At 46.2% G+C, this 27,386-nt stretch overlaps 1 protein-coding gene across 1 annotated transcript in view; it reads left to right on the plus strand.

Annotated features, from left to right (window-relative positions):
- Positions 1–27,386, plus strand: part of LOC135057426 (alpha-2-macroglobulin-like) — a 131,239-nt gene that overhangs the window by 34,576 nt on the left and 69,277 nt on the right. Inside the window, exons 6-7 of the mRNA XM_063963319.1 lie at positions 3,264–3,413; positions 3,634–3,801. Of these exons, the coding sequence (XP_063819389.1) occupies positions 3,264–3,413; positions 3,634–3,801 (318 nt within the window). The remainder of the gene's footprint in view (positions 1–3,263; positions 3,414–3,633; positions 3,802–27,386) is intronic.

The raw sequence follows: 27,386 nt of genomic DNA on the forward strand, positions 1-27,386 counted from the left end.
GCTCATTTATCAACGAGTGATAAAACTCATTGGGGTTTATTTACTAAGATTCGTAATTTCCGTAAAAAGGTCAAAGTTCAATCACGAATGACATCGACAGTGTAAAACTGCAACTTTTTGAATTGATTACGATGGATTTACTAAGCTGTCGTATTCGGGTTTTTCTTTGCTTCCGATGTCGATGTCATTCGTGTTTTTTTACCTAATTTTACGGCAGTGATTAGCAAAACACTGCCGTTTTTTTTTACAATCAATCTCGGCTGGATCTGTGTGATCCGTGCTGGGGTTCGTATTTTTTTTAAAAAAAATTAAACAATGTTAAATTCCAAAAAAAAATGTGTGGGGTCCCCCCTCCTAAGCATAACCAGCCTCGGGCTCTTTGAGCCGATCCTGGTTGCAGAAATATGGAAAAAAAAAATGACAGGGGTTCCCCCATATTTAAGCAACCAGCATCGGGCTCTGCGCCTGGTCCTGGTCCCAAAAATACGGGGGACAAAAAGAGTAGGGGTCCCCCGTATTTTTAAAACCAGCACCGGGCTCCACTAGCTGGACAGATAATGCCACAGCCGGGGGTCACTTTTATACAGCGCCCTGCGGCCGTGGCATCAAAAATCCAACTAGTCACCCCTGGCCGGGGTACCCTGGGGGAGTGGGGACCCCTTCAATCAAGGGCCCCCCCCCCCCAGCCACCCAAGGGCCAGGGGTGAAGCCCGAGGCTGTCCCCCCCCATCCAATGGGCTGCGGATGGGAGGGCTGATAGCCTTTGTTGTAAAATAAAAGATATTGTTTTTAGTAGCAGTACTACAAGTCCCAGCAAGCCTCCCCCGCATGCTGGTACTTGGAGAACCACAAGTACCAGCATGCGGCGGAAAAACGGGCCCGCTGGTACCTGTAGTACTACCACTAAAAAAATACCCAAAAAAAGACAAGACACACACACCGTGAAAGTATAATTTTATTACTTACATACACACATACATACATACTTACCTATGGCCCCACGCAGGTCGGTCCTCTTGTCCAGTAGAATCCAAGGGTACCTGTTGAATAAATTATACTCACGAGATCCAGGGGTCCAGGCTCCTCTGCAAATCCAGGGTTAATCCACGTACTTGCCAAAAATAAAAAAACGGTGTCCCGACCACGAACTGAAAGGGGACCCATGTTTGCACATGGGTCACCTTTCCCCGAATGCAAGAAACCCACTTTGCCTTCTGGCTAAGTGGGTTTCTTCAGCCAATCAGGGAGCGCCACGTTGCAGCACTCTCCTGATCAGCTGTGTGCTCCTGTCTTCACTGACAGGCAGCACACGGCAGTGTTACAATGTAGCGCCTATGCGCTACATTGTAACCAATGATGGGAACTTTCTGCTCAGCGGTGACGTCACTTTAGGTCAACCGCAGGGCAGAAAGTTCCCATCATTGGTTACAATGTAGCGCATAGGCGCTACATTGTAACACTGCCGTGTGCTGCCTGTCAGTGAAGACAGGAGCACACAGCTGATCAGGAGAGTGCTACAACGTGGCGCTCCCTGATTGGCTGAAGAAACCCACTTAGCCAGAAGGCAAAGTGGGTTTCTTGCATTCGGGGAAAGGTGACCCATGTGCAAACATGGGTCCCCTTTCAGTTCGTGGTCGGGACACCGTTTTTTTATTTTTGGCAAGTACGTGGATTAACCCTGGATTTGCAGAGGAGCCTGGACCCCTGGATCTCGTGAGTATAATTTATTCAACAGGTACCCTTGGATTCTACTGGACAAGAGGACCGACCTGCGTGGGGCCATAGGTAAGTATGTATGTATGTGTGTATGTAAGTAATAAAATTATACTTTCACGGTGTGTGTGTCTTGTCTTTTTTTGGGTATTTTTTTAGTGGTAGTACTACAGGTACCAGCGGGCCCGTTTTTCCGCCGCATGCTGGTACTTGTGGTTCTCCAAGTACCAGCATGCGGGGGAGGCTTGCTGGGACTTGTAGTACTGCTACTAAAAACAATATCTTTTATTTTACAACAAAGGCTATCAGCCCTCCCATCCGCAGCCCATTGGATGGGGGGGGACAGCCTCGGGCTTCACCCCTGGCCCTTGGGTGGCTGGGGGGGGACCCCTTGATTGAAGGGGTCCCCACTCCCCCAGGGTACCCCGGCCAGGGGTGACTAGTTGGATTTTTGATGCCACGGCCGCAGGGCGCTGTATAAAAGTGACCCCCGGCTGTGGCATTATCTGTCCAGCTAGTGGAGCCCGGTGCTGGTTTTAAAAATACGGGGGACCCCTACTCTTTTTGTCCCCCGTATTTTTGGGACCAGGACCAGGCGCAGAGCCCGATGCTGGTTGCTTAAATATGGGGGAACCCCTGTCATTTTTTTTCCCATATTTCTGCAACCAGGATCGGCTCAAAGAGCCCGAGGCTGGTTATGCTTAGGAGGGGGGACCCCACGCAATTTTTTTAGCAAAAATAAGCACTTTCACACCCCTTCCCACTGATATACATGCACGGATCTCATGGATCCCTGCATGCATCTCAAATCACGGATAAAAAAAGCAGGTCTGTTTTTTTTTAGGACTTTTTTACGAGTTGTAATTTTTCACGGCAGTGTTTTGTGTTTTTTTGCTTTGCACTTCTTAGTAAATGACCGAGATTCATACTTAAACAGCCGCGTTTTGACCGATGGTGTATTCATTCGTAATTTTTTACCTGAACTAGCAAAAAATTACGAATGCCCTCATCACTGCCGTGATTAGTGTTTAGTAAATGACCGAGATTTACCGAGATGACACTTTGATGAAAAAACGGCATCTCGGTCAAAATCGGGAGCTTAGTAAATATACCCCATTGTGAGTGATAAAACTTGTGGCATATGGTAAATGGTGCTCCAGCCAGTCAGCTCCCAACTGTCATGTGTTCAGCTCCTGTAATGTGAAAAATGATGGGAGCTGATTGGCTGGAGCACCATTTATCATACATAATGAGTTTTATCATAAACAGTGAGTTTTATCAGTCACAATGAGTTTTTTCACTCAATGATAAATAACCCCTGTGTTTAAAAATGACAGGAGATAATTGGTTTGTATTTTATCTCTCTCCACTTTATCTCTCCCCAAGGTTTGATACATCTCGCCCTTTATGAGAATTGGGAGTATTCACACATTTCCTTGACAACATTCAGTTGAATAGAGATATTCTGGGTTCTCCAGCTGTATGCCAACTGTTATAAATGACTTGTTTCCAATGTGTTTTTTTTCTTTTCCCTTCTTCGCCTCCCCTAGGTGTCAGTAGCATTCTCTGAAGAGAAGGGAATTCCTGGCTCTGATGTCACCTTGGGTATAACCGCGGCGTCAGAATCCATATGTGCCACACGGATCAGGGATGCCAGTCTTCTGCTCATGGAGCAAGGAAATCCAATCACTCCTGACTCGGTACAGAGCTTTGGTGATAAGAATGTAATGTTGGGGGTGTGGAGGGGAGGGTTTTACATCGGGTGAGTGATCTGATACATCTGACAGCGCTGGAACTGTAGATACTGTAAAGGATAAAGAGAGTGAATTGAGATTTGGATGAGATCAGTAATGATGGTTGGAGCACTGTCTCATAGATCAGACTGTGACTTAATGGAATGCTGGTCTGCTTCTATTACAGGTGTATTCATCTTATCAGTACAGTGCTGAAAACTACTATGCAAATGGATATAACGTAGAGCCAGCTCAGCCTCCATGTGTTGATCCCAATCAACTTGTGACGATTAACGGAACCTACTTCAAACCCACTGACACTCCAGGAGATGCTGATGTCTACCAGTTGCTCAAGGTAGGTAGCTTAAAATTATAAATTGTGGACATATACAGGTGGGAAACATCTCAGTGGTGAAGTAACCTGGCTAGCTGATGGAAAAAGGGCCCTAATTTGCACACCTTAATTAGGTAGTGAGGTGCTACTCTGCTTGAGACTTAGTAAAGTGTACAGAGGGAAAAGGTAACAGGTGCACTATCTCACACTAGCTCAACCTGTAGTAACCAGAGGCACTTAGCATATTCCTGGCCAGGGCTATGAGCTTACCCACCGCATCAAGGTAGCCTCACATGGGTAAGCTCATAGCCCTGGCCAGGAATATGCTAAGTGCCTCTGGTTACTACGGGTTGAGCTAGTGTGAGATAGTGCACCTGCTACCTTTTCCCTCTGTACACTAGCTGATGGAAATCAGGGCCACTTGAGACATTAGCAGGCAAAGGTCACAGTAGTGTCCCCCACCCCTATAGCTTTGCAAAAAGTTAGAATTTACACTGCATATTTGTGAATGGGTGTAATGAGTTTGGAGTTTGGACACTTTTTAAAAAGGGCAATCATGTACAGCTTAGAACTCGGACTTTATTACACAATGTCAGATTGAAAAGCTATAAAGCTTATTCTCCCACATTTATAGGTGATTACTAGAGATGTGAGGCTGGCACTTTTCGTGTTTTGTGTTTAGGTTTTTGGTTCTAATTCCACTTTCGTGTTTTGGTTTTGGCTTGGTTTTGCCAAAACCACCCTTTCGTGTTTTGGATTTGGTTTTGGATTTGGATGATTTTAGAAAAAACATAAAAACAGCTAAAATCACAGAATTTGGGGGTAATTTTGCTACTACGGTATTATTAACCTCAGTAACATTCATTTCCACTCATTTCCAGTCTATTCTGAACACCTCACACCTCACAATATTGTTTTTAGCCCTAAAAATTGCACCGAGGTGGCTGTATGACCAAGCTAAGCGATACAAGTGTGCAGCGCAAACACCTGGCCCATCTAGGAGTGGCACTGCAGTGTCAGACAGGATGGCACTTTTAAAAACTAGGCCCCAAACACCACCACATGCAAAGCTGTAGAAGAGGTGCAATGAAGTAGCTGTATGAATAAGCCAAGCGACACAAACAATTCCCACTGGAATTATACGTCCAAATCACTGGAATTATACCTCCAAATCACTTGAATTAAATGGCAAAATCACTGGAATTAAATGACAATATCACTGGAATTATACCGCAAAATCCCTGTAATTATATGTCCAAATCACTGTAATTATACGTCCAAATCATTGGATTTATACGTCCAAATCACTGAAATTAAATGTCAAAATCACTGGAATTAAATGTCAAAATCACTGGAATTATACTGCAAAATCACTGTAATTATACGTCGAAATCACTGGAATTATACGCCCAAATCACTGAAATTAAATGGCAAAATCACTGGATTTATACTGCAAAATCACTGGAGTTATACGTCCAAATCACTGAAATTAAATAGCAGTACCACTGGACATGTACGGAAGTGTCAGACAGGATGGCACTTTAAAAAAATAGTCCCCAAACAGCACGTCATGCCAAGAAGTAAAAGAGGGCAATGAGGTAGCTGTATGACTAAGCTAAGTGACACAAGTGTGCGGCACAAACACCTGGCCCATCTAGGGTTGGCACTGCAGTCCCACTGGACTAGTGGTGGATACCGAAAGCACGTCTAACACCAGCATAGTTGTTATGGCCTCAGTAATCGGCTTTGCAACAGGGTATATATATGTGTATATATATATATATATATATATATATATATTTATATATGGTACTAGACCCGGCACTCACCCTGTTTCTTTATGCTCCGGTGCCCTCTGGAACCATTAACATACAACCAGTAGAGACATGCAGCGGCACTCAGAGACTCCTCCCAAATGATTAAAGTGCAAACTATATTTTAATGCATCATAAGATGAGAGACCAATGTTTCGGGTTATACCTTGACAAAGGGGCGACACAACCCCGAAACGTTGGTCACCCATCTTATGATGCATTAAAATACAGTATGCACTTTAATCAATTGGGAGGAGTCTCTGAGTGCCGCTGCATGTCTCTACTGATTTTATATATATATATATATATATATATATACATACAGTATATATATATATATATATATATATATATATATAATGAATGAAGAATAAGGGCGGCACTCACGCAGGCTGGTGCAGGTGTAGAAAAGGTCAGTTTATTTTTCCAATAAACTGACCTTTTCTACACCTGTACCAGCCTGCGTGAGTGCCGCCCTTATTCTTCATTTTATACACTGAGGAGAAACACCTCTGGGAGGGCACCGCAGCACTTTAAACTTGTACAAGAGGAGTGCCGGGATCTTTTGCATGTATATATATATATATATATATATATATATACGGCAGTATCACTGGCCTGGACTTATACGCCAGTACCACTGTAATTATATGGCAGAGTCACTGTAATTATACGGCAGGATTACTGAAATTATACGGCAGGATCACTGGAATTGAATGGCCAAATCACTGGAATTATAAATCCAAATCACTGGAATTAAATGGCAAAATCACTGGAATTATACTTCAAAATCACTGAAATTATACGGCCAAATCACTAGAATTATACGTCAAAATCACTGAAATTAAATGGCAAAATCACTGGAATTATACTGCAAAATCACTGTAATAAATAATAATACTGCAAAATCACTGGAATTAAATGGCAAAATCACTGGAATTATATGGCCAAATGACTGGAATTATACATCCGAATCATGGAATTAAGTGGCAAAATCACTGGCATTATACTTCAAAATCACTGTAATAATACTGCAAAATCACTGGAATTATACGTCCAAATAACTGGAATTATACGTCCAAATCACTGGAATTAAATGGCAGTGCCACTGGCCATATATGGAAGTGTCAGACAGGATGGCACTTTAAAAATTAGTCCCCAAACAGCACATGATGCAAAGAAGAAAAAAAGGTGCACCGAGGTTGCTGTATTACTAAGCTAAGCGACACAACCACCTGGCCCATCTAGTAGTGTCACGCAGTGGCTGAATGTCGAGAGTGGGCCGCAATTGTTCGGTCCACTGACAGCATCTCCAGCACGCCCTTGTCATTCTTAAAAAATTCTGCAATTGGTGGACTTATAAGACAGTACCCCAGGACTAATACAGCAGTATCATACGGAAGTGTCAGGATGGCACTTTTCAAAAACTGGGCCCCAAACACAGAGCCAGCCCTAACCATTAGGATGCCCTAGGCAAGATTTTGGCTGGTGCCCCCTAGCACCACCGCTAGTTCCGCCTCTGACCCTGCGACCTTTTTCCTGCACCATCACCCCCCACCCATAGCAGTCTTTTTTTGGTTTTCCTACCCCCTGTAATTTAAATAAGAACAGTGTGCACATTCAGCGCACAGACCAAAAAGGTATGAGTTTTTGCTGGCAAGGGGCACGGCCACACATTAGTAGCCCCAATTCAAATTATGCCTCACAGTAGTGCAACTTTATTCACAATTTATCATACGATAGTATACCTTATTCACATTACATCACACAGTAGTACCAATTTACCTTATATACGTTACTTCTCACAGTAGTGCCCCTTATTCACATAACATCATACTGAATTGCTCCTTATTCTCATTACACCACACCATATTGCTCCTTATTCACATTACACTATACCATATTGCTCTTTATTCACATTAGACCACACAGTAGTGCCCGTTCTATACGTTACGCCACACAGTAGAGCACCTTATACTCATAATGCCACACATTGGTAATGTATTTATACACATAATACCACACAGTAATGCCCCATACACATATGGCACACATTATTAATGTCCTTATAAACAAAATGCACCTTACACATTATGCCAACCCTGTTAGGCGCCGAGGGTCCGCCCGTCAGTGCGGCCCGGCGCCTAGCAACTAGGGACGCCGCAGGCAGACAGCCGCTGGCTCCCTAGCAACGCTAGACGCCGGGCGCACGGAGCCGCTCTGACCATAGCAACGGGGACGTCACTGTCGGACCGCGTTCCCCGTTGCTAGGTCTAATGAATCAGGTCAAATTGCATCCTGGCCGTGCAGCATGCAGCTGCACGGCATAATTAACATTACCCTGTCTGGATCCGGATTGGAGGGGTTCTAAATAAAAGCACTCTCAGGACTTCTCACAGACGCCGGTGTTAGCTTCCTGTTGCTGTGTCTGTTACAGAGAGTTTCCAGTCCTGCTCCATCCGGTTGTTCCTGTCCTCAGTGATCCAGTACTCGGAATTTGTCATCTTTCCTGGAGTCCTACCGAGCACCTTTAACATCCAGTGGTGTTCGTGAGTCGCGGCGTAGCCGTGTGTTGCGGCTTGACCGCTTACTATTTATTATTTAGTTTTATTGTGTTCCGGAGCTTTTGCGGAGGATTCCGCTCCCACTAGTCCACTCTGGTATCCAGCGGTGCTGGATAGGAGTAACGGATCAGTGGATCTTTGGTTGTCCTTTTCCCTGGCGGTTTGTCCGCACATACTTTTGGTTAAGTTAGATAGCTTGTAACCCCTGGTCTGGTTGCTTAGTCAGAGGGCCCCTTGTTATCACCCTGTCTCGGATTTCCCTTTGTCTCCCATTAAGACCTGAGGGGGCATCGGGGTTGGGCAGACATAATCCGCCCTTCGAACGCGGCTGCCATGGGCTCAAGCAACCATAGTCTCGCAGGGGATTTCTGATAACACGGGCGAGACAACGGAGTTAGGGCGCCAGGGGTTACTAGGCTTTCCTGCTCCTGTAACCAGCATATCTTTCCAGTACTCAGACCTCTGCCATAAGATCTCATCTGGTCTGGAGTACGGGAATCATAACATTAACACCGGCCAGACTAAAATTTAAAATTAACAGGAGTTAATTTTTTCCCTTATTCAGTTGGGAGATTTTGTCAGCTTCATGAATCCCACCGGTGTTGGGCCAAATCCTGGCCAGCTTTTAGTTAGCCAGATCCAAGAGCTTACTCAGATGGTTCAGGATCTGTCCCTTCGGGTGAGGTCACAGGAAGATCTGTTACGGACTTCCCCGAGGGTCATTCCTGAACCAAAAATGCATCTGCCTGACCGTTTTTCTGGGGATAGAAAGCAGTTTTTTAATTTTAAAGAGTCTTGTAAACTGTATTTTCGTTTAAGACCAGTATCCTCAGGTACGGAATCTCAGCGGGTAGGAATTATTATTTCTCTGCTACAGGGGGATCCTCAGACCTGGGCTTTTGGTTTAAAGACAGACGATCCAGCTTTATTGTCTGTAGACGCCTTTCTGGGGTCCTTAGGGCTTTTGTATGACGACCCTGATAGAGAGGCATCCGCCGAGAGTCAGTTGCGTGCTCTCAGACAGGGTAGGAATCCCGCAGAGATTTATTGTACAGAGTTTCGCCGTTGGTCGAACGACTGTGGATGGAATGACCCAGCCTTGCGCAGTCAGTTTCGCCTCGGCTTATCCGAGTCTATAAAAGACAGTCTCCTTCAGTATCCCGCTCCTGAGACTCTCGATAAACTCATGGAGCTCTCTATTAAGATTGATCGTCGTCTCAGAGAGCGGAGGGCTGAAAAAGGAGCATCTGTCGGGTCTACTCCTTGTGTTTTTTCCATTCTTGTGGACATAGAGGAGCCCATGCAGATAGGCCTCTCCAAACTGTCTCCAGAAGAAAGAACCAGAAGGCAAAATTCTGGTCTTTGTTTATACTGTGGGGGTAAGGGACATTTTGCCCGTAGTTGTCCGAACAAGTCGGGAAACGCCTCGACCAAGTGAGTTGTGAGGGGGTTCACTTTGGTCTACAGCTTATCTCCTCAAATAATTCACTGTTGGTTCCAGCTAAAGTTTCCTTTGGCAGCCTCTGTTCTTCGGTCTCGGCTTTTGTGGACAGTGGAGCTGCAGGGAACTTTATGGATTTAACATGGGCCAAGGCCTTAGGTATTCCTCAGTTAGCCTTGGGTAGGTGTATCACCATGCATGGTTTAGATGGGAGTCCCTTGTCCAATGGGGTTATTTCTCTCTGTACACCTTCTGTTCTACTTTCGGTAGGAGCTCTGCATTCTGAAAAGATTGAGTTTTTCCTTACCCATTGCCCAGCAGTTCCTGTGGTTCTGGGTCACCCTTGGCTGGCCTTTCATAATCCCATCATTGATTGGCAGTTGGGGGAGATCTTACAATGGGGTACCATCTGTAATAAGGAATGTATTACGCTTCCCATCAGAATTGCTGCTGTCATTCCCGCACCCATTCCTGTGGTATACCAGGATTTTGTTGATGTATTTTCCAAGGGCAATGCGGATATTCTGCCTCCCCATAGGCCTTATGATTGTTCTATTGAGTTAATTCCTGGTGCCACTTTGCCTAAGGGAAGGTTATATGCATTGTCCGGACCTGAAACTGTGGCCATGAATGAGTATGTTAAAGAAAGCCTAGGGAAAGGATTTATCAGGCCATCTAAATCCCCTTTAAGTGCAGGCTTCTTCTTCGTGGAGAAGAAGGATGGATCACTCAGACCTTGCATCGACTTTAGAGCCTTGAATAAAATCTCTGTAAAGAATACTTACCCTTTGCCGCTGATTTCTGTCCTCTTTGATCAGCTACGTTCGGCGGTGATTTTTTCTAAGATTGACCTGAGAGGAGCATATAACCTCATCAGAATCAAGTCAGGGGATGAGTGGAAAACGGCATTCAGCACTCAGTCAGGCCACTATGAGTATCTGGTTATGCCTTTCGGCCTGTCCAACGCTCCGGCAGTTTTCCAGGATCTCATTAACGATGTGCTCCGTGAATTTCTTGGAAAATTCGTTGTAGTCTACTTAGACGATATTTTGATATATTCTGACTCTATAGAACAACATGTTACCCAGGTGCGTCAGGTTCTAAAAAAATTACGTGAAAATCACCTATATGCCAAGCTGGAGAAGTGTGAATTTCATGTCACGGAGGTATCCTTTTTAGGGTACATTATTTCCCCTCGGGGATTCTCTATGGAACCAAAGAAGCTCTAAGCCATCCTTAGTTGGGCGCAACCCACCAATTTAAAAGCAATTCAGCGCTTTTTAGGGTTTGCAAATTACTATAGAAGATTTATTCACTCTTTCTCTGACCTAGTTGCTCCCATTGTGGCACTGACTAAGAAGGGAGCAGATCCTACCAACTGGTCACGTGATGCGGAGTTATCTTTTCAGGCCTTGAAACAAGCCTTTGTCTCAGCCCCTGTCCTCAGACATCCCAACCCAGAATTGCCTTTCATTGTTGAGGTCGATGCCTCGGAGATTGGAGTAGGGGCTATCCTGTCTCAGAAGGATGCGGATTCCCTAGAATTACATCCTTGTGCCTTCATGTCCAGGAAATTCTCATCTGCTGAATCCAACTACGATGTTGGTAACCGGGAATTACTGGCTATTAAATGGGCTTTTGAGGAGTGGAGGCATTGGCTTGAAGGAGCCACTCATACCATTTCAGTTTTGACTGATCACAAAAATCTTCAATACATTGAATCAGCCAAACGGCTTAATGCCCGGCAAGCTCGTTGGGCTTTATTTTTTACTCGTTTCAAGTTCATTATCACCTTCAGGCCAGGTTCCAAGAATACCAAGGCAGATGCCCTATCACGCAGTTTTCTTCCAGTTCAAGACAACAGTCCTGTTACTCCCATACTTCCGTCTTCAGTCATTCGGGCAGGCCTCACACAAGATTTATTTACCCAGTTGAAGCAGCTTCAACATCAAGCTCCTGGTAATACTCCTGCTGGTCGTCTTTATGTCCCCGAGTTTTTGAGAGCAACGGTTTTGACAGAGTTTCACGATAGCAAAGTTGCCGGGCATCCGGGGATCGCTAAGACTTTTGAATTAGTTTCCCGCTCGGTATGGTGGCCTGGTCTTTCCAAAGACATTAAGGAGTTTGTTTTTTCTTGTCAGGTCTGTGCACAGCATAAGGTTCCCCGTTCCTTGCCTATCGGTCAACTTATGCCCTTGAATGTTCCTCTTAGGCCATGGTCTCATATTTCCATGGATTTTGTGGTGGACCTCCCTCTGTCAGCCGGATGCCGAGTCATATGGGTGGTAGTGGACCGTTTTAGCAAAATGGCCCATTTTATTGCTCTTCCCCGATTGCCATCTGCCCAGGGATTGGCAGTCTTGTTCCTCCGCCATGTTTTCAGACTCCATGGGTTACCCACTGATATTGTTTCTGATCGGGGTCCACAATTCATTGCACAATTTTGGAAGTCTTTTTGTGCCTCATTGAAGATGAAATTATCTTTAACGTCTGGCTACCATCCCCAATCCAACGGGCAGACTGAGCGAGTCAATCAATCATTAAAACAATATTTGCGTTTGTACTCGGCCAAACTCCAAAATGACTGGTCTGAGTTTCTTCCGTTAGCAGAGTTTGCTTACAACAATGCCTGTCATTCCTCCACCAATGTATCTCCATTTTTTACAGTTTTTGGTTTTCACCCTAGAGCTAATTCCTTTTTTCAACATTCCTCTGTCTCCTCACTGACCTTGACCTCTCATCTCAAACTCATTTGGAGAAAAGTGCACCTGGCTCTCAGAAAAGCGGCATTTCGGGAGAAAAAAATTTCTGACAGGCTCCGGCGGCCGTGCACTTTCAAAGTTGGAGATAGGGTATGGTTGTCGACTCGCAACATTAAACTTCGACAAACCTCAGCCAGATTGGGTCCTAAATTTATTGGACCATTTCAAATTATCAAAAAAGTCAATCCAGTGGCTTTCCGGTTACGGTTACCAAAAACTTTACGGATCGGAAATACCTTCCATTGCTCCTTGTTAAAACCTTATGTTTCGTCCAGTAAATTTCCTCGCAAGATCTCTCAGGGGAAATCACCAATAGACGTACAGGGTCAGCAGGAGTTCTTAGTGGAGAAGGTTCTCGATTCCAAGTTGTCCCGGGGTCGGCTTTATTTTTTGGTGCATTGGAGAGGTTATGGTCCAGAGGAAAGGTCTTGGGTCCTGGATGAGGATCTCCATGCCCCGAGGCTCAAAAGGGCGTTTTTTCGAGAATTTCCTCAGAAGCCTGGCCTTAGGGGTTCCTTGACCCCTCCTCAAGGGGGGGGTACTGTTAGGCGCAGATGGTCCGCCCGTCAGTGCGGCCCGGCGCCTAGCAACTAGGGACGCCGCAGGCAGACAGCCGCCGGCTCCCTAGCAACGCTAGACGCCGGGCGCACGGAGCCGCTCTGACCATAGCAACGGGGACGTCACTGTCGGACCGCGTTCCCCGTTGCTAGGTCTAATGAATCAGGTCAAATTGCATCCTGGCCGTGCAGCATGCAGCTGCACGGCATAATTAACATTACCCTGTCTGGATCCGGATTGGAGGGGTTCTAAATAAAAGCACTCTCAGGACTTCTCACAGACGCCGGTGTTAGCTTCCTGTTGCTGTGTCTGTTACAGAGAGTTTCCAGTCCTGCTCCATCCGGTTGTTCCTGTCCTCAGTGATCCAGTACTCGGAATTTGTCATCTTTCCTGGAGTCCTACCGAGCACCTTTAACATCCAGTGGTGTTCGTGAGTCGCGGCGTAGCCGTGTGTTGCGGCTTGACCGCTTACTATTTATTATTTAGTTTTATTGTGTTCCGGAGCTTTTGCGGAGGATTCTGCTCCCACTAGTCCACTCTGGTATCCAGCGGTGCTGGATAGGAGTAACGGATCAGTGGATCTTTGGTTGTCCTTTTCCCTGGCGGTTTGTCCGCACATACTTTTGGTTAAGTTAGATAGCTTGTAACCCCTGGTCTGGTTGCTTAGTCAGAGGGCCCCTTGTTATCACCCTGTCTCGGATTTCCCTTTGTCTCCCATTAAGACCTGAGGGGGCATCGGGGTTGGGCAGACATAATCCGCCCTTCGAACGCGGCTGCCATGGGCTCAAGCAACCATAGTCTCGCAGGGGATTTCTGATAACACGGGCGAGACAACGGAGTTAGGGCACCAGGGGTTACTAGGCTTTCCTGCTCCTGTAACCAGCATATCTTTCCAGTACTCAGACCTCTGCCATAAGATCTCATCTGGTCTGGAGTACGGGAATCATAACAAACCCTTATTAATGCCCTTATACACATCATTTCCCTTACACCTATGCCACACATTGTTAATGCCCTTAAACACATAATGACACACATAATGTCCCTTACACATATGCCACACATTATTAGTGCCTTTATACACATAATGACACACATAGTGCCCCTTACACATATGTTACACATTATTAATGCCCTTATTCAAATAATGACACATATAGTTCCTGGCGTGAGTCAACTGGCAGCTCTGCTAATGTCGGGTGCCTATTTATTATGAAAATGCATCTTATTTGCATTGCTATGTGACTAGGATGCACAAGCAGCTTCTGCTGATTAAAATGATATGCAGCATGCCTATATACTGTGTGCGACTGTGGCTGTGTCTGCACACGAAATGCTACACACAGAATATAGGCATGCCACATATCATTTTAATCAGCAGAAGCTGCTTGTGCCCCTATGCATACCAGATGCCCTAGGCAATTGCCTAGTTTGCCTATGCCTAAGGCCGGCTCTGCCCAAACAGCACCTCATCCAAAGATGACGAAGAGGTGCAATGAGGTAGCTGTATGACTAAGCCAAGCAACACAAACAATTACATTGGAATTATACATTCAAATCACTGGAATTATACGTCCAAAGCACTGGAATTAAATGGCAAAATCACTGGCATTATACATCCAAATCACTGGAATTAAATGGCAAAATCACTGGAATTATACTGCAAAATCACTGGAATTATACTGCAAAATCACTGGAATTATACGTCCAAATCACTGGAATTAAATGACAACATCTCGGTATAGCCTACCTAGTGAAGTGCAATCTAGATGAGATTTGGTACCGGGGACACAATACCTCCATCAATTGTTTAAATTCCACTGCACTAATGGCGGATACTGGACGCATGTCTAACACCAACATAACTGTCAAGGCCTCAGTTATGAGGGCTTCCATTGTCATGTGAAGCTGAACCACTAGTCATGAACATAGGCCAGGGCCTCAGCCGCTCCTTGCCACTCCGTGTCGTAAATGGCATATTGGCAAGTTTACATTTCTCCTCATACCATTTACATTTCTTTTTTTGAGTCTTTTTACGTAACTTTGGCTTTTTGGATTTTACATACCCTCTACTATCACATTGGGCATCGGCCTTGGCAGATGACGATGGCATTTCATCGTCTATGTTCTGGCTAGTGGCAGAAGCTTCAGCACTAGGAGGAAGTGGTTCTTGATTTTTCCCTATTTTATCCTCCAAATTTTTGTTCTCCATTATTTTTCTGGAGTTATATAACACAATATGCGGCACAGAAATGACTGATGGCTGATGGCCAGGACACTACCACTGGTCTGATGCAGCACAACACAACAACACTGTAAGGGACTTGTTGTTGTTGTTATTATATTATATATGGAAGCAGTGGACATATAGCAGCAGCGTATACCACTATGACTGCCTGGTCACTGGAATGACTGATGGCCAGGACACTACCACTGGTCTGATGCAGCACAACACAGCAACACTGAACTGATGCAGCACAACACAGCAGCAATGGACATATGGCAGCAAGAGGACACAAACACTGTGACTGGACAAATTCAACACAAGACACTACCACAGAGGACACTGAGGATGGAGACACGTCCTCTCTCTACACTCTCCAATGCCGGAGTGAAAATGGCGGGGACGCGCGGCTCCTTATATGGAATCCAAACCCCGCAAGAATCTACAGAGGGATTATGATGTTTTGCCTAGTTCTGGTTTCCGAGTCAGGCGGGAAAACCCGATCCTGGCTCGGAACCGGACTCGAATGAGGAAGTTCGGTATGGTTCGGTTCTCTGAGAACCGAACCCGTTCATCTCTAGTGATTACACTGTGGTGGGAGGGGATTCTTACATGTTTTACATATGGGGTAATTGTTGGACACTGTAGGATAGTTTTAGAGCTTTGCACTGGATTACAGGTATCAGTCTGGTTTGATTGTTGGGGTATGTGTTAAGTTAAAGGCTTCCTAAGGAAGTGTATAGGAATAGGACCTGGGACAATAGAGGGTTGGTTAGGGTCTTCTATTCATGCAGGCTTCATTTACTACTATAGATGGCAAATGATGTACCCAAGGAAATATTCCCTCTGTATCACATAAAATAAGATTAGATTCTGTGGTGAGCCTATCTACACTAAAGTTACACAATGACATCAAATGGATAGAACTCTAATGGAGTCTAGGAGCACACACACTTGTATATTTATATGTGTGTATGTGTATATATATATATATATATATATTTATTTATAATGAGAGAGAACTTGTAATACATTTTATGTATAAATGCATGGGACCAGAAGTATTTTGGAATATTTGCATACTGAATGGTTTCATTCGTTTCTTTGTTTTATAATATTAATCTCAGATTTTCAAAGCAAATGAACACAACAAGGTAGCGCTAATGGTCATAAATGAGAATAGAAGGTCATAAAAACAACACAATTTAATTAAAAGGAGCAAAAGTTAATATACAACATATTGTGCACTTGATAAAAAGAATAATTTCCTGTAAATGTAGAAGAGCGTAACTCCCACTAGGTATAATGGTATTAGATATAGGAAGATTCAAAAAACCTGTTCCATTGTGATTAGTCCCAAAGCAGTTCCATAGGAGGGTATTACAACACAGTTCGAAGAGATATATTTACCACCGATATTGGCAAGGTATTTAAGCGAAAACAGCGTCCGCAAAGGCAGTTCCTTGTTAGGTGGCAGCTTGTGTTGGTTGTCAGTTAAGACAGTCCTCCATCCAAAGGGTTCTATGCTTGGTAGCAGAGTGGGACTTGGTTCAGGTATCAGTCTTCCAATCGCTCGGTGGGAGTGAACAAACAGCAGCGGGTCTCACCGACGCGTTTCGTTGCGTTCACGCAACTTTTTCAAGGTACTCCTGACCCTGCTGTTTGTTCACTCCCACCGAGCGATTTCGCTTAAATACCTTGCCAATATCGGTGGTAAATATATCTCTTCGAACTGTGTTGTAATACTCTCCTATGGAACTGCTTTGGGACTAATCACAATGGAACAGGTTTTTTGAATCTTCCTATATCTAATACCATTATACCTAGTGGGAGTTACGCTCTTCTACATTTACAGGAAATTATTCTTTTTATCAAGTGCACAATATGTTGTATATTAACTTTTGCTCCTTTTAATTAAATTGTGTTGTTTTTATGACCTTCTATTCTCATTTATGACCATTAGCGCTACCTTGTTGTTTTCTTGTGTATATATCCTTGGGTCTGACCAACCCTTTTTTGTGCAGCAGCTGTGGTGAACCCCCTCATCTAGCGCCAGGTAACCACCTAGGTGGTATTCCCTTCATCTTTCAAAGCAAATGTACTATTATCTACCATTTACTGACTATGTACCTTTTAATAAGAAACTCTCAAAGATTGTACCTAGAAATATATCTTTAAAACCTAAAGGATAATTCTATTCTAGAAAGACTGTACAGCAAGATATATAAAGAGGAAGCATGTATTTGCATTAACAAGTGATCTTCAATAATATTCACATACAGTAACAATACATTGGGCGGTATTCAATTTTTTCCACCCCCTTCCACACCTGTTTTGTTTCTGTTGACGGGTGTAGTATAATCATTTCAGCTCACTACCCTCGGGGGTAGCGGGGACACCTAACCCTTTACGCAGCTAAATATGATTACTATGGGCGCAATAACGGGGATCAATTTAGAAAGGAGATTGGGCGTTATATATCATTTTAATACCGCCCATTATAAATTACCATACAATATTTTCATAGATTTAAAAACTATGGCAAATCCTAGATTTATTAGCAAATGCTGGGAAACATTTATATGATGAATCATCTGAGGGAAATATGTTTACAGTGTATAATACATATGCGCTGATTTCACTACTCCACCTCTATCATATATATATGTAGTTACACACCAATAGCTCAACAAACTGCAAGTATTGTATGGTGGCTAGGCTGTATAATCATAACATACAGATGGAGCCATGCTCATCTTGGCTTCTCTGCTTGGCTGCCTAGGTGCACCATGGATTATTAGCATAAGCCTTTCCTCTATTGTTCTCAGCTGCAATACAATACAGAGAGAACTATACAGCAGGGGAATAAGTCATTACAGCAGGGGATTTAGGGGGTCATTCCGAGTTGATCGCTTGCTTGCAGTTTTTAGCAGCCGTGCAAACGCATAGTCGCCGCCCACCGGGGAGTGTATTTTTGCTTTGCAGAAGTGCGAACGCCTGTGCAGCAGAGCGCCTGCAAAAACATATTGTGCAAAACAAAACCAGCCCTGTAGTTACTCTTCGTGTGCATTGATTCTAACGTTGGAGGGACTGCTTTTGACGTCACACACCCGCCCAGCATTCGACCAGCCACGCATGCGTTTGCCCTGACACGCCTGTGTTTTTCTAAGCACTTCCTGAAAATGGTCAGGACACACCCAGAAATGCCCTCTTTCTGTCAATCATCTTGCGGCTGCCAGTGCGAATGAAAAGTTAGCTAGAAACTGTGCAAAACCACAAAGCACTTTGTACCCGTACATCAATACGCATGCACAAAAATGCCGATTTTTAGCCTGATCGCTGTGCTGCGAACAACGGCAGCTAGCGATCAACTCGGAATGACCCCCTAAGTCCGACTGCTCTGGCTTAATTAATCCTTCTAAAGGCAAAGATGAAGAGGGCTCCATCTGTAGCTAGTACAGATGGGTCCTCCATTATCTTGGCTGACTGAGGTGTTAGTCACGATCAGGCATATGCAGCGTACCTGGGCGCAAGGAGGCGCGCCTAGTCGAAGGGAGGCGCACAGAGCGTTTGGCGTTACCTTTGAGTGTAATACCTAAGATCATCCACCAGATGCCGCTTTTTAAAATCACCAATGCGCAAGCGTGTGGTCCATTAAAATACAATACTGAACTACATTAGTTGCGTCTGCATACACAAGTGTTTTAACATGTTCATTTGCATCTGAATAAACAATTTTTTCTATTTTACTCTCTCCGTCTGACCATTGGTCACCATCTGTGTGTACACTATGCAGAACAGGACTGTATATTAACATTACAGTCGTCACTGACCATTTGCCAGAGCTTGTAGTGTAGATCAATCCACCACTATTCAAACTAAAGTACTGGATTAGTGAAGCATTAGCCACCCAGTGGTGGAGATGTGTATTGCATGCTGAGTATCTAGTCGTGCCTCAATGCGCCTGTCCGTGATTAAACTCAGCAACCTAAGCTATCGCCTAGGCATGACTAAACCTCCGTCTAGGCGCAGAAACAGTCAAGATAATGGAGGACCCATCTGTAATTCACAATTGTAGTCTATACTAATGGAACAAGCGCATGGCAAAACTTCTGTTATACCAACTACAGTACTTCAAGTATAATTCACATTGCTATCCATCTAAAACAGAGGTGGGCAATAACTGTCCCTCCAGCCATTGCTGAACACATCCCTGCACGCTATGGGGGTCATTCCGAGATGATCGTAGCTGTGCTAAATTTAGCACAGCTATGATCATTCACACTGACTTGCGGGGGGTTGCCCAGCACAGGGCTATTCCGCCCAGCATGTCAGTGCCGGCCACCCCACCCGCAGAAGTGCAAAGGCATCACACAGCGGTAGTGCCTTTGCACTTCAAGAGTAGCTCTGGACCTGCGCAGCTTTAGCGTACTGGCTGGGAACTACTCATCGCTCCCCGTCCTGCAGCGGCTGCGTGTGATGTCACACAGCTGCTGCGGCCCGCCCCCCGTTCGGTCCGGCCAGGCCTGCGTTGGTCTGACCATGCCCACAAAACGGCGGCCAAATGCCGCCGTTCTGCCTCCCGCCCACCGACCGCCTCTGCCTGTCAATCAGGCAGAGGCGATCGTAGCGGCCCGACGGCCTTCGGCTGTCTGCCATGCACCGGCGCACTGTGGCACATGCGCAGTTCTGACCCGATCACACCGCTGCGATAAACTGCAGCATGCGATCGGGTCAGAATGACCCCCATGGTTACAAGCACATGATCCAGCAATATATGCTCTATAAAACACACCAAAATCTGTTACAAGTTAATCCAATATAAATTACCATCCACCAACAAATACCATAAACACTAGACTACAGGTTGTCTATGGCCCAGCTATCATTACAGATTCGCAAATCTACAACAAACATGTTACCATATCACATCCTAAAACTACCATAAACCATATTTAGCCATATTACTGTATCGTATTTATCCCAATAGTGTGTTTCTATATAGCAGGGAGAGAGATTGTTACTTAGGGGCCAATTTATCACCAACCGCTTCCTCAGATGCGGATGTGAGCAATAAAATCAACCAAACTCTAAGTGCGATTATTGATTACATCGGATAAATGTATCAATAATTGCATGCAGGAATAGAGCTAGCAAGAAAGCGCTGTCCCTGCAATGCTACTTCACAGCATTATCAGATTATTATTATTTTTTAAATATTCCTGCTGCGCATGCACTGCCGCCATCTCTACAGCAGCTGCCGCATATCCCCCAGTGCAGCGACCATCCCGTCACTGTAAATACACTTACCAGTCCCGGGAGTCGCTGATCGTTGCTCCGTTGCGGGCCACCAGTCATCGGGTCTTCCTGTGTGCTACTATGACGCCCGGAGCTGTAAAGAGAGCTGCCATTTTGCATCATCACTTTACTGCACAGGGGGTCACATCAGCACACAGGAAGACGCAATGACTAGCAGCCTGCACCAGAGCACCGATCGCCGGTTCCTGGAACTTTTTTTAATATATATCTTTTTTTTAATTTTCAGGAATTTTCCATTTCAGGTATGGGGAATGCAATCTAAAAAAAAAGTGAATTAGAGGGCTTGGAGCAGGGTTTTTTTTCACGAAAACTGCTCCAACAGCCCTTTAGTACATTCAAGTGATACTAAAATAATGTGAGAAGGGTGTGAAGCCATTTTCCTGGTGAGGTACTGTAAGGATCATGATTTTGAGAGAGTGAGAGAACTATGTGTGCGATTTAGATGGTACAGTATATACTTCCTGTGGGTGGGTGTGTCTTCTAGAGGAAGTTGGTGAAAGCTATTGTATACAGGTAACATACCCTCGAACTGTACCTTTTTGCCTGTTACAGTACAGTTTTTTATGGTCTGTACCGGCCAAAAAACGAGATTTATGGTAAGAACTTACCTTTGTTAAATCTTTTTCTGCGAGGTACACTGGGCTCCACAAGGATAGACATTGGGGTGTAGAGTAGGATCTTGATCCGAGGCACCAACAGGCTCAAAGCTTTGACTCTTCCCAGAATGCACAGCGCCACCTCCTCTATAACCCCGCCTCCCTGAACAGGAGCTCAGGAGAAGTGTCAGCGGCTAATGCCATACCAACCCAAAGAAGCTAAGTGCGTCAGGGTGGGCGCCTTGTGGAGCCCTGTGTACCTCGCAGAAAGAGATTTAACAAAGGTAAGTTCTTACCATAAATCTCGTTTTCTGCTGTGGGATACACTGGGCTCCACAAGGATAGACATTGGGGATGTCCTAAAGCAGTTCCTTATGGGAGGGGATGCACTGTAGCGGGCACAAGAACCCAAAGGAAGCATCCTGGGAAGCAGCAGTAAGGAAGGCATAGAACCTTATGAACGTGTTCACTGTGGACCACATATCCGCCTTGCACAATTGTTTAAGGGTCGCACCATGGCAGGCTGCCCAAGAAGGTCCAACAGACCGAGTAGAATGGGCCGTAATGTGAGCCGACCGACCAGCCCTCACATAAGTATGTGCAATCACCATTCTAATCCATCTGGACAAAGTTTGCTTGTGAGCAGGCCAGCCCCGTTTGTGAAATCCAAACAGTACAAAGAAAGAATCAGATTTCCTAATGGAAGCAGTTCTCTTCACATAGATATGGAGAGCCCGTACCACATCCAAAGACCGCTCTTTGGGAGACAGATCAGGAGAAACAAGTGCCGGAACTACAATCTCCTGGTTAAGGTGGAACGAGCAAACCACCTTAGGTAAATATCCGGGATGAGTCCTCAGAACCGCCCGGTCACGGTGAAATATCAGATATGGGGAACTACAGGACAAGGCTCCCAAATCCGACACTCTTCTAGCTGAAGCAATAGCCAGCAGAAACACAACCTTAAGGGAAAGCCACTTAAGATCAGCTGAAACAAGAGGTTCAAATGGAGACTCTTGTAACGCCTCCAAAACCACTGACAAGTCCCAAGGAGCCACAGGCTGGACATACGGAGGTTGGATACGCAACACACCCTGAGTAAAGGTATGCACATCAGGTAAGGTCGCAATATTTCTCTGAAACCACACCAACAAGGCAGAAATATGAACCTTGAGGGAGGCCAGACGCAGGCCTAAGTCCAGGCCCTGCTGAAGAAAAGCCAACAACTTGGCTATACTAAACTTGGAAGCGTCATAATCGTTAGATGCACACCAAACAAAGTAAGAATGCCAGACCCTATAGTAAATCCGAGCAGAAGCCGGTTTCCGGGCCCGCAACATAGTTTGAATGACCACCTCAGAAAACCCTTTAGCCCTTAAGATGGAAGCTTCAAGAGCCACGCCGTCAAAGACAGCCGGGCTAGGTCCTGGTAGACACAGGGGCCCTGAACGAGGAGGTCTGGGCGTTGTGGAAGTAGAATTGGACGCTCTGACGATAGGCCTTGCAGGTCTGAGAACCAGTGCCGTCTGGGCCACGCTGGAGCTATGAGAAGCAGAAATCCTTTTTCTTGCTTGAACTTCCAAATTACCCTGGGCAGGAGTGACACCGGAAGGAACATGTATGGCAGCCGAAACCTTCACGGCACAGCCAGCGCATCCATGAATGCTGCTTGAGGATCCCTTGTCCTTTCTCCGAAGACCGGAACCTTGTGATTGTGTCGAGACGCCATCAGATCTACGTCTGGAAGACCCCACTTTTCCACTAGGAGTTGAAACACTTATGGATGGAGGCCCCACTCGCCAGAATGTACGTCCTGATGACTGAGAAAGTCTGCTTCCCAATTCAGGACTCCCGGAATGAAGATTGCCGATATGGCCGGTAGATGGCGTTCTGCCCAATGTAGAATCCGTGAGACTTCCTTCACTGCCAGACGGCTTCGAGTGCCGCCTTGATGATTTATGTAAGCCACTGTGGTGGCGTTGTCCGACTGCACTTGAACAGGATGGTTCTGAATTAAATGCTGGGCTAGGTTCAATGCATTGAAGACCGCCCGCAATTCCAGAATGTTGATCGAGAGGAGGGACTCCTCCTTGGTACACCGACCCTGAAGGGAGTGTTGCTCCAGCACCGCGCCCCAACCTCTTAGACTGGCATCTGTCATCAACAGGACCCAGTTGGATATCCAGAAGGGACGGCCCCTGCACAATTGTTGGTCCTGGAGCCACCAGAGCAGCGACAGACGGACCTGCGGAGTCAATGAGATCATTTGAGACCTGATCCGGTGAGGCAGGCCGTCCCACTTGGCTAGAATCAGTCTCTGGAGGGGGCGAGAATGGAATTGAGCATATTCCACCATGTTGAATGCTGATACTATGAGGCCCAGCACCTGCATCGCCGAATGTATCGACACTTGCGGACGAGAAAGGAAGCAACGAATCCTGTCCTGAAGCTTCAGGACTTTCTCCTGACACAAGAACAATCTCTGGTTGTGAGTGTCCAATAGCGCTCCCAGCTCACCATGCTCTGAGCAGGGATCGGGGAGGATTTCTTCCAGTTGATGAGCCACCCGTGGGCTTGTAGAAATCAGACCGTCATATCTAGATGACCCCTTGACGGCGGAGTACCACCGTCATCACCGCCATGACTTTGGTGAAGACTCACGGAGCCATTGTTAAACCAAAAGGTAATGCCCAAAACTGGTAATGGAGGTTGCCAATAGCAAACCTCAGGTCTTGCTGATGTGACGATGCTATAGGAATATGCAGGTAAGCATCCTGTATGTCCAGGGAGACCATGTAGTCCCCAGGTTCCAAGGCCAGAACTATAGAGCGAAGGGTTTCCATACGGAACTTGGAAACCTTCACAAACCTGTTCAATGCCTTGAGGTTGAGAATTGGCCGGGAGGACCCATTCGGTTTCGGGACTAGAAGCAGCGGAGAATAGTACCCCCGGCCCCTCTGCACAAGAGGCATCTGTACTACGACTCCTGTATTCAGGAGGGTCTGAATGTAGAGTGTTTGCCTTTGTCTGGTCCAACGGGACGTCTGCCTGGCAAAATCGATGAGGGGGTACGTTTTTGAAGGCTATGGCGTAACCTCAAGTGACGAATTCCCATACCCAGGCATCTGAAGTGGTCTTCAACCATTCCTGGGTATACCCTAGAAGCCGGCCCCTCACCCTGGGATCCCCCAGGGGGAGGCCCACCCCATCATGCGGCAGGCTTATCGGCCTTGGAATCTGGCTGACAAACCGCCAAGGCTCTTTTGGGCTTTGGCTTACCAGGTTTGGAAGTGCGGGCCTGCTTGTTGTACGCCTGACCTTTTGCTTTACCTGAAGGACGAAAGGGGCGAAAGGAAGTACCTTTAGCCTTCGAGACAGAAGGAGCGGTACTTGGCAGACAGGCAGTTTTGGCAGTTGCCAAGTCAGCCACTATCTTATTTAAGTCTTCCCCAAACAGAATATCTCCCTTTAAAGGGAGTACCTTCAGGGTTTTTCTAGAGTCCAGATCCACAGACCAGGATCTCAGCAACAATATCCGGTGAGCCAGGACTGACGTAGTAGAGGCCTTGGCTGCTAGGATACTGGCATCAGAAGCCGCCTCTTTAATATAGCGAGAAGCTGTGACAATATATGACAAGCATTGTCTAGCATGGTCAGAAGAGATTTCAGCTTCTAACTCCAAGGCCCATGCTTCAATAGCCTCTGCAGCCCATGTTGCTGCAATAGTGGGCCTTTGTGCAGCACCCGTGAGGGTGTAAATCGCTTTTAGACAACCCTCCACATGTTTATCCGTAGGCTCCTTTAGAGACGTGACGGTAGTGACAGGTAGAGCAGAGGAAACCACCATCCTAGCCACATGTGAGTCTACTGGAGGAGGCGTTTCCCAATACTCTGGTGCGAGGGGATAGCGAGCCAGCATCTTCTTTTGAGTCACAAACTTCGTACCCTGGTTTTCCCAGGGTTCCTGACGTATATCCCCTAGGTGGTCAGAGTGAGGTAAAACTTGTTTAACCACCTTCTGACGCTTGAACCTATCTGGTATCTTAGGAGGGACGGATGGCTCGGGATCATTCGTAATCTGTAGAATTAACTTAATAGCCTCCAAAAGATCAGGAACATCCACATGTGAACTACCCTCCCCATCTGCCGTATCTGAGTCAGAACCTGTGGGGTCAGTGTAAGTGCCGTCTTCATCAGACGAGGTGTCAGTGACAGCAGTGGATTGTGAGGAGACAAGCGCTCGCTTAGAGGACCCCTTGGACTTAGGCGAGCGAGGGTCAGACTTTTTAGTAGTCAGGGACTGGTTCAACTTCTTCAACTGGACAGATAAATCGTCCGCCCATGGCGGGTTAGCTGCAGGGACCACATACGGTTGTAGCGGCATAGGGGGTCCCATAGGGGGTGTTAGTTTATTAACTAGCATATGTAGAAGCGTGGAAAAAGTGGCCCACGGTGGGTCATTATGTACCTCCGTTGCCACAGTCCCACTGGGGGGCAAGGAGCCCCCAGAACCAGAGCCCACAGCTGCTATATTCTCCTCATAGGGATCTGTGGCTTCAGCAACACCGGCAGTGTGTTCAGCCCCAGAACCATTACCCTCAGAAGCAGACATGATATAACTTGTAGTATCAGGTAATACAGTACAATTGGCAGCAGCACAATACCTCTTACCCAAAACCCTGCACAGTGTAGTCAGCAATAGCAGAGATAAAGGAGAGATATGGTGACTAAAATCACAGAGAAAAATACGTATTAAAGTATATCTTTGTGAAAATCCTATATCAGGGCTGTTTCTAGCCAATTTGGCTCCCAGTGCGAGATTTAAAAATGCGCCCCCCGTGACATAAAAAAATGTGCCTCCCCCCCACACACACCTAGATGGGAAAAAAATGTGCGCGCGCACCCGGCAAGGGGGCATGGTCTCATTTAAATGGGCATGGCCTCGTCTGAAAAGACTACCTCACAATCCAGTTTTTGACCCTGCTCCAATAGATCACGACCACCACAGGAAAAAAAAATTCTACCATATTAAACCCCACACAGTAATGCCCCCTGCACCATATTATGCCACACACCGCAATGCCCTTGATACATTAAATCCCCACACTACGGCAGGCAAGAGTCCCCATTTCACACATTACGGCAGGTGTCCCCATTTTACACATTGAGAGAGAGAGAGAGAGAGAGAGAATACTTACAGAGGCGATTACCGCTCTTCGGCCCGCCTCACCAGTCGCTCCTCGCGCCGGCCTTTCCCTCTTCCTAACTTGGATCCCCCTCTGTACTCCGCTGGGGGGGGAGTTTCGTGGAGTGACGGGGTTGCGTCGTGAAGTAACGACGCAACCGCGTCATTCTGTGAAACTCCGCCCCCCGAGCGGGTTACTCGGGGACAAATAGGAGGGGGAAGCAGGGAGCCACAGTTAGTGCCACGGCGGGCGCCCAGTGCGGTTGCACTGCTCGCCTGCCCCAAGAAACGGCCCTTTCCTATATCAATATAAAACCTGACGCACCAAGCCCCCTCAGGTTATAGAATATAGGGATAGCAAGTTCAGTGAAAGACACAAAATGGACACCACTCAGCTATCTAATGCACACACAGATAGTCACAGTTTGTACAATGCAGAGGTTATTACTAACAATAATACTGCACTGGACTAGCTTATATTTATAGCTATATAGTCAATAGATATAACACTACACAGTAAGAACTGGATGTATATCACAGGGTAATTGTACTAGAAAACCCTGACTAAATGCAATCTTTCTTAACTAGCACTGTCTAAAAAGGCAGGTAGAATACTTAAGTGTCATGTAAAGTCACAGCACTGACAACCAGGCGGCTTTACACAGGAGGATTTGCCCAAGCAGTCCCAGGAACAGTGAAGCTGAGAGATAATGGCGCCCAGACACTGACAGTGAGTGAGGGAGAGACAGATATGCAGCTCCAGGGCGCGAACATTAGCGGGAAATGGCGCCCTGGGGCTGGGGGAGGGGCATCAGGTCTAAGCCTTATCCCCCTGCTGGCAAAACCACCGCGTACTGTCGGTTACTGAAAATGGTTTAGAGAGAAAACCTGACCTGCACCCATTGCCTGGTGATCTAGTGGGATCGCCTGTACTGCCACAGTGCCCACCGCCAGTGCGCGCGGCCCGCCTCCCACTGACCACGCCGGATCGCGATAAAGAACGGGTCCCGCAAGCGGGATCCACACCTCCCGAAGCGCGGCCACGCGATCCCGAAGAGCCCCCGTCGTGTGTGCCTGATGTGAAGAAAACTGGAGCCTCCTGCTGTAGTTACCCGGCAACCAGGGCTCGGGAGTGTACAGCGT

The sequence above is a fragment of the Pseudophryne corroboree genome, chromosome 3 (genome assembly GCF_028390025.1).
Source record: "Pseudophryne corroboree isolate aPseCor3 chromosome 3, aPseCor3.hap2, whole genome shotgun sequence".
Classification (NCBI taxonomy): Eukaryota; Metazoa; Chordata; class Amphibia; order Anura; family Myobatrachidae; genus Pseudophryne; species Pseudophryne corroboree.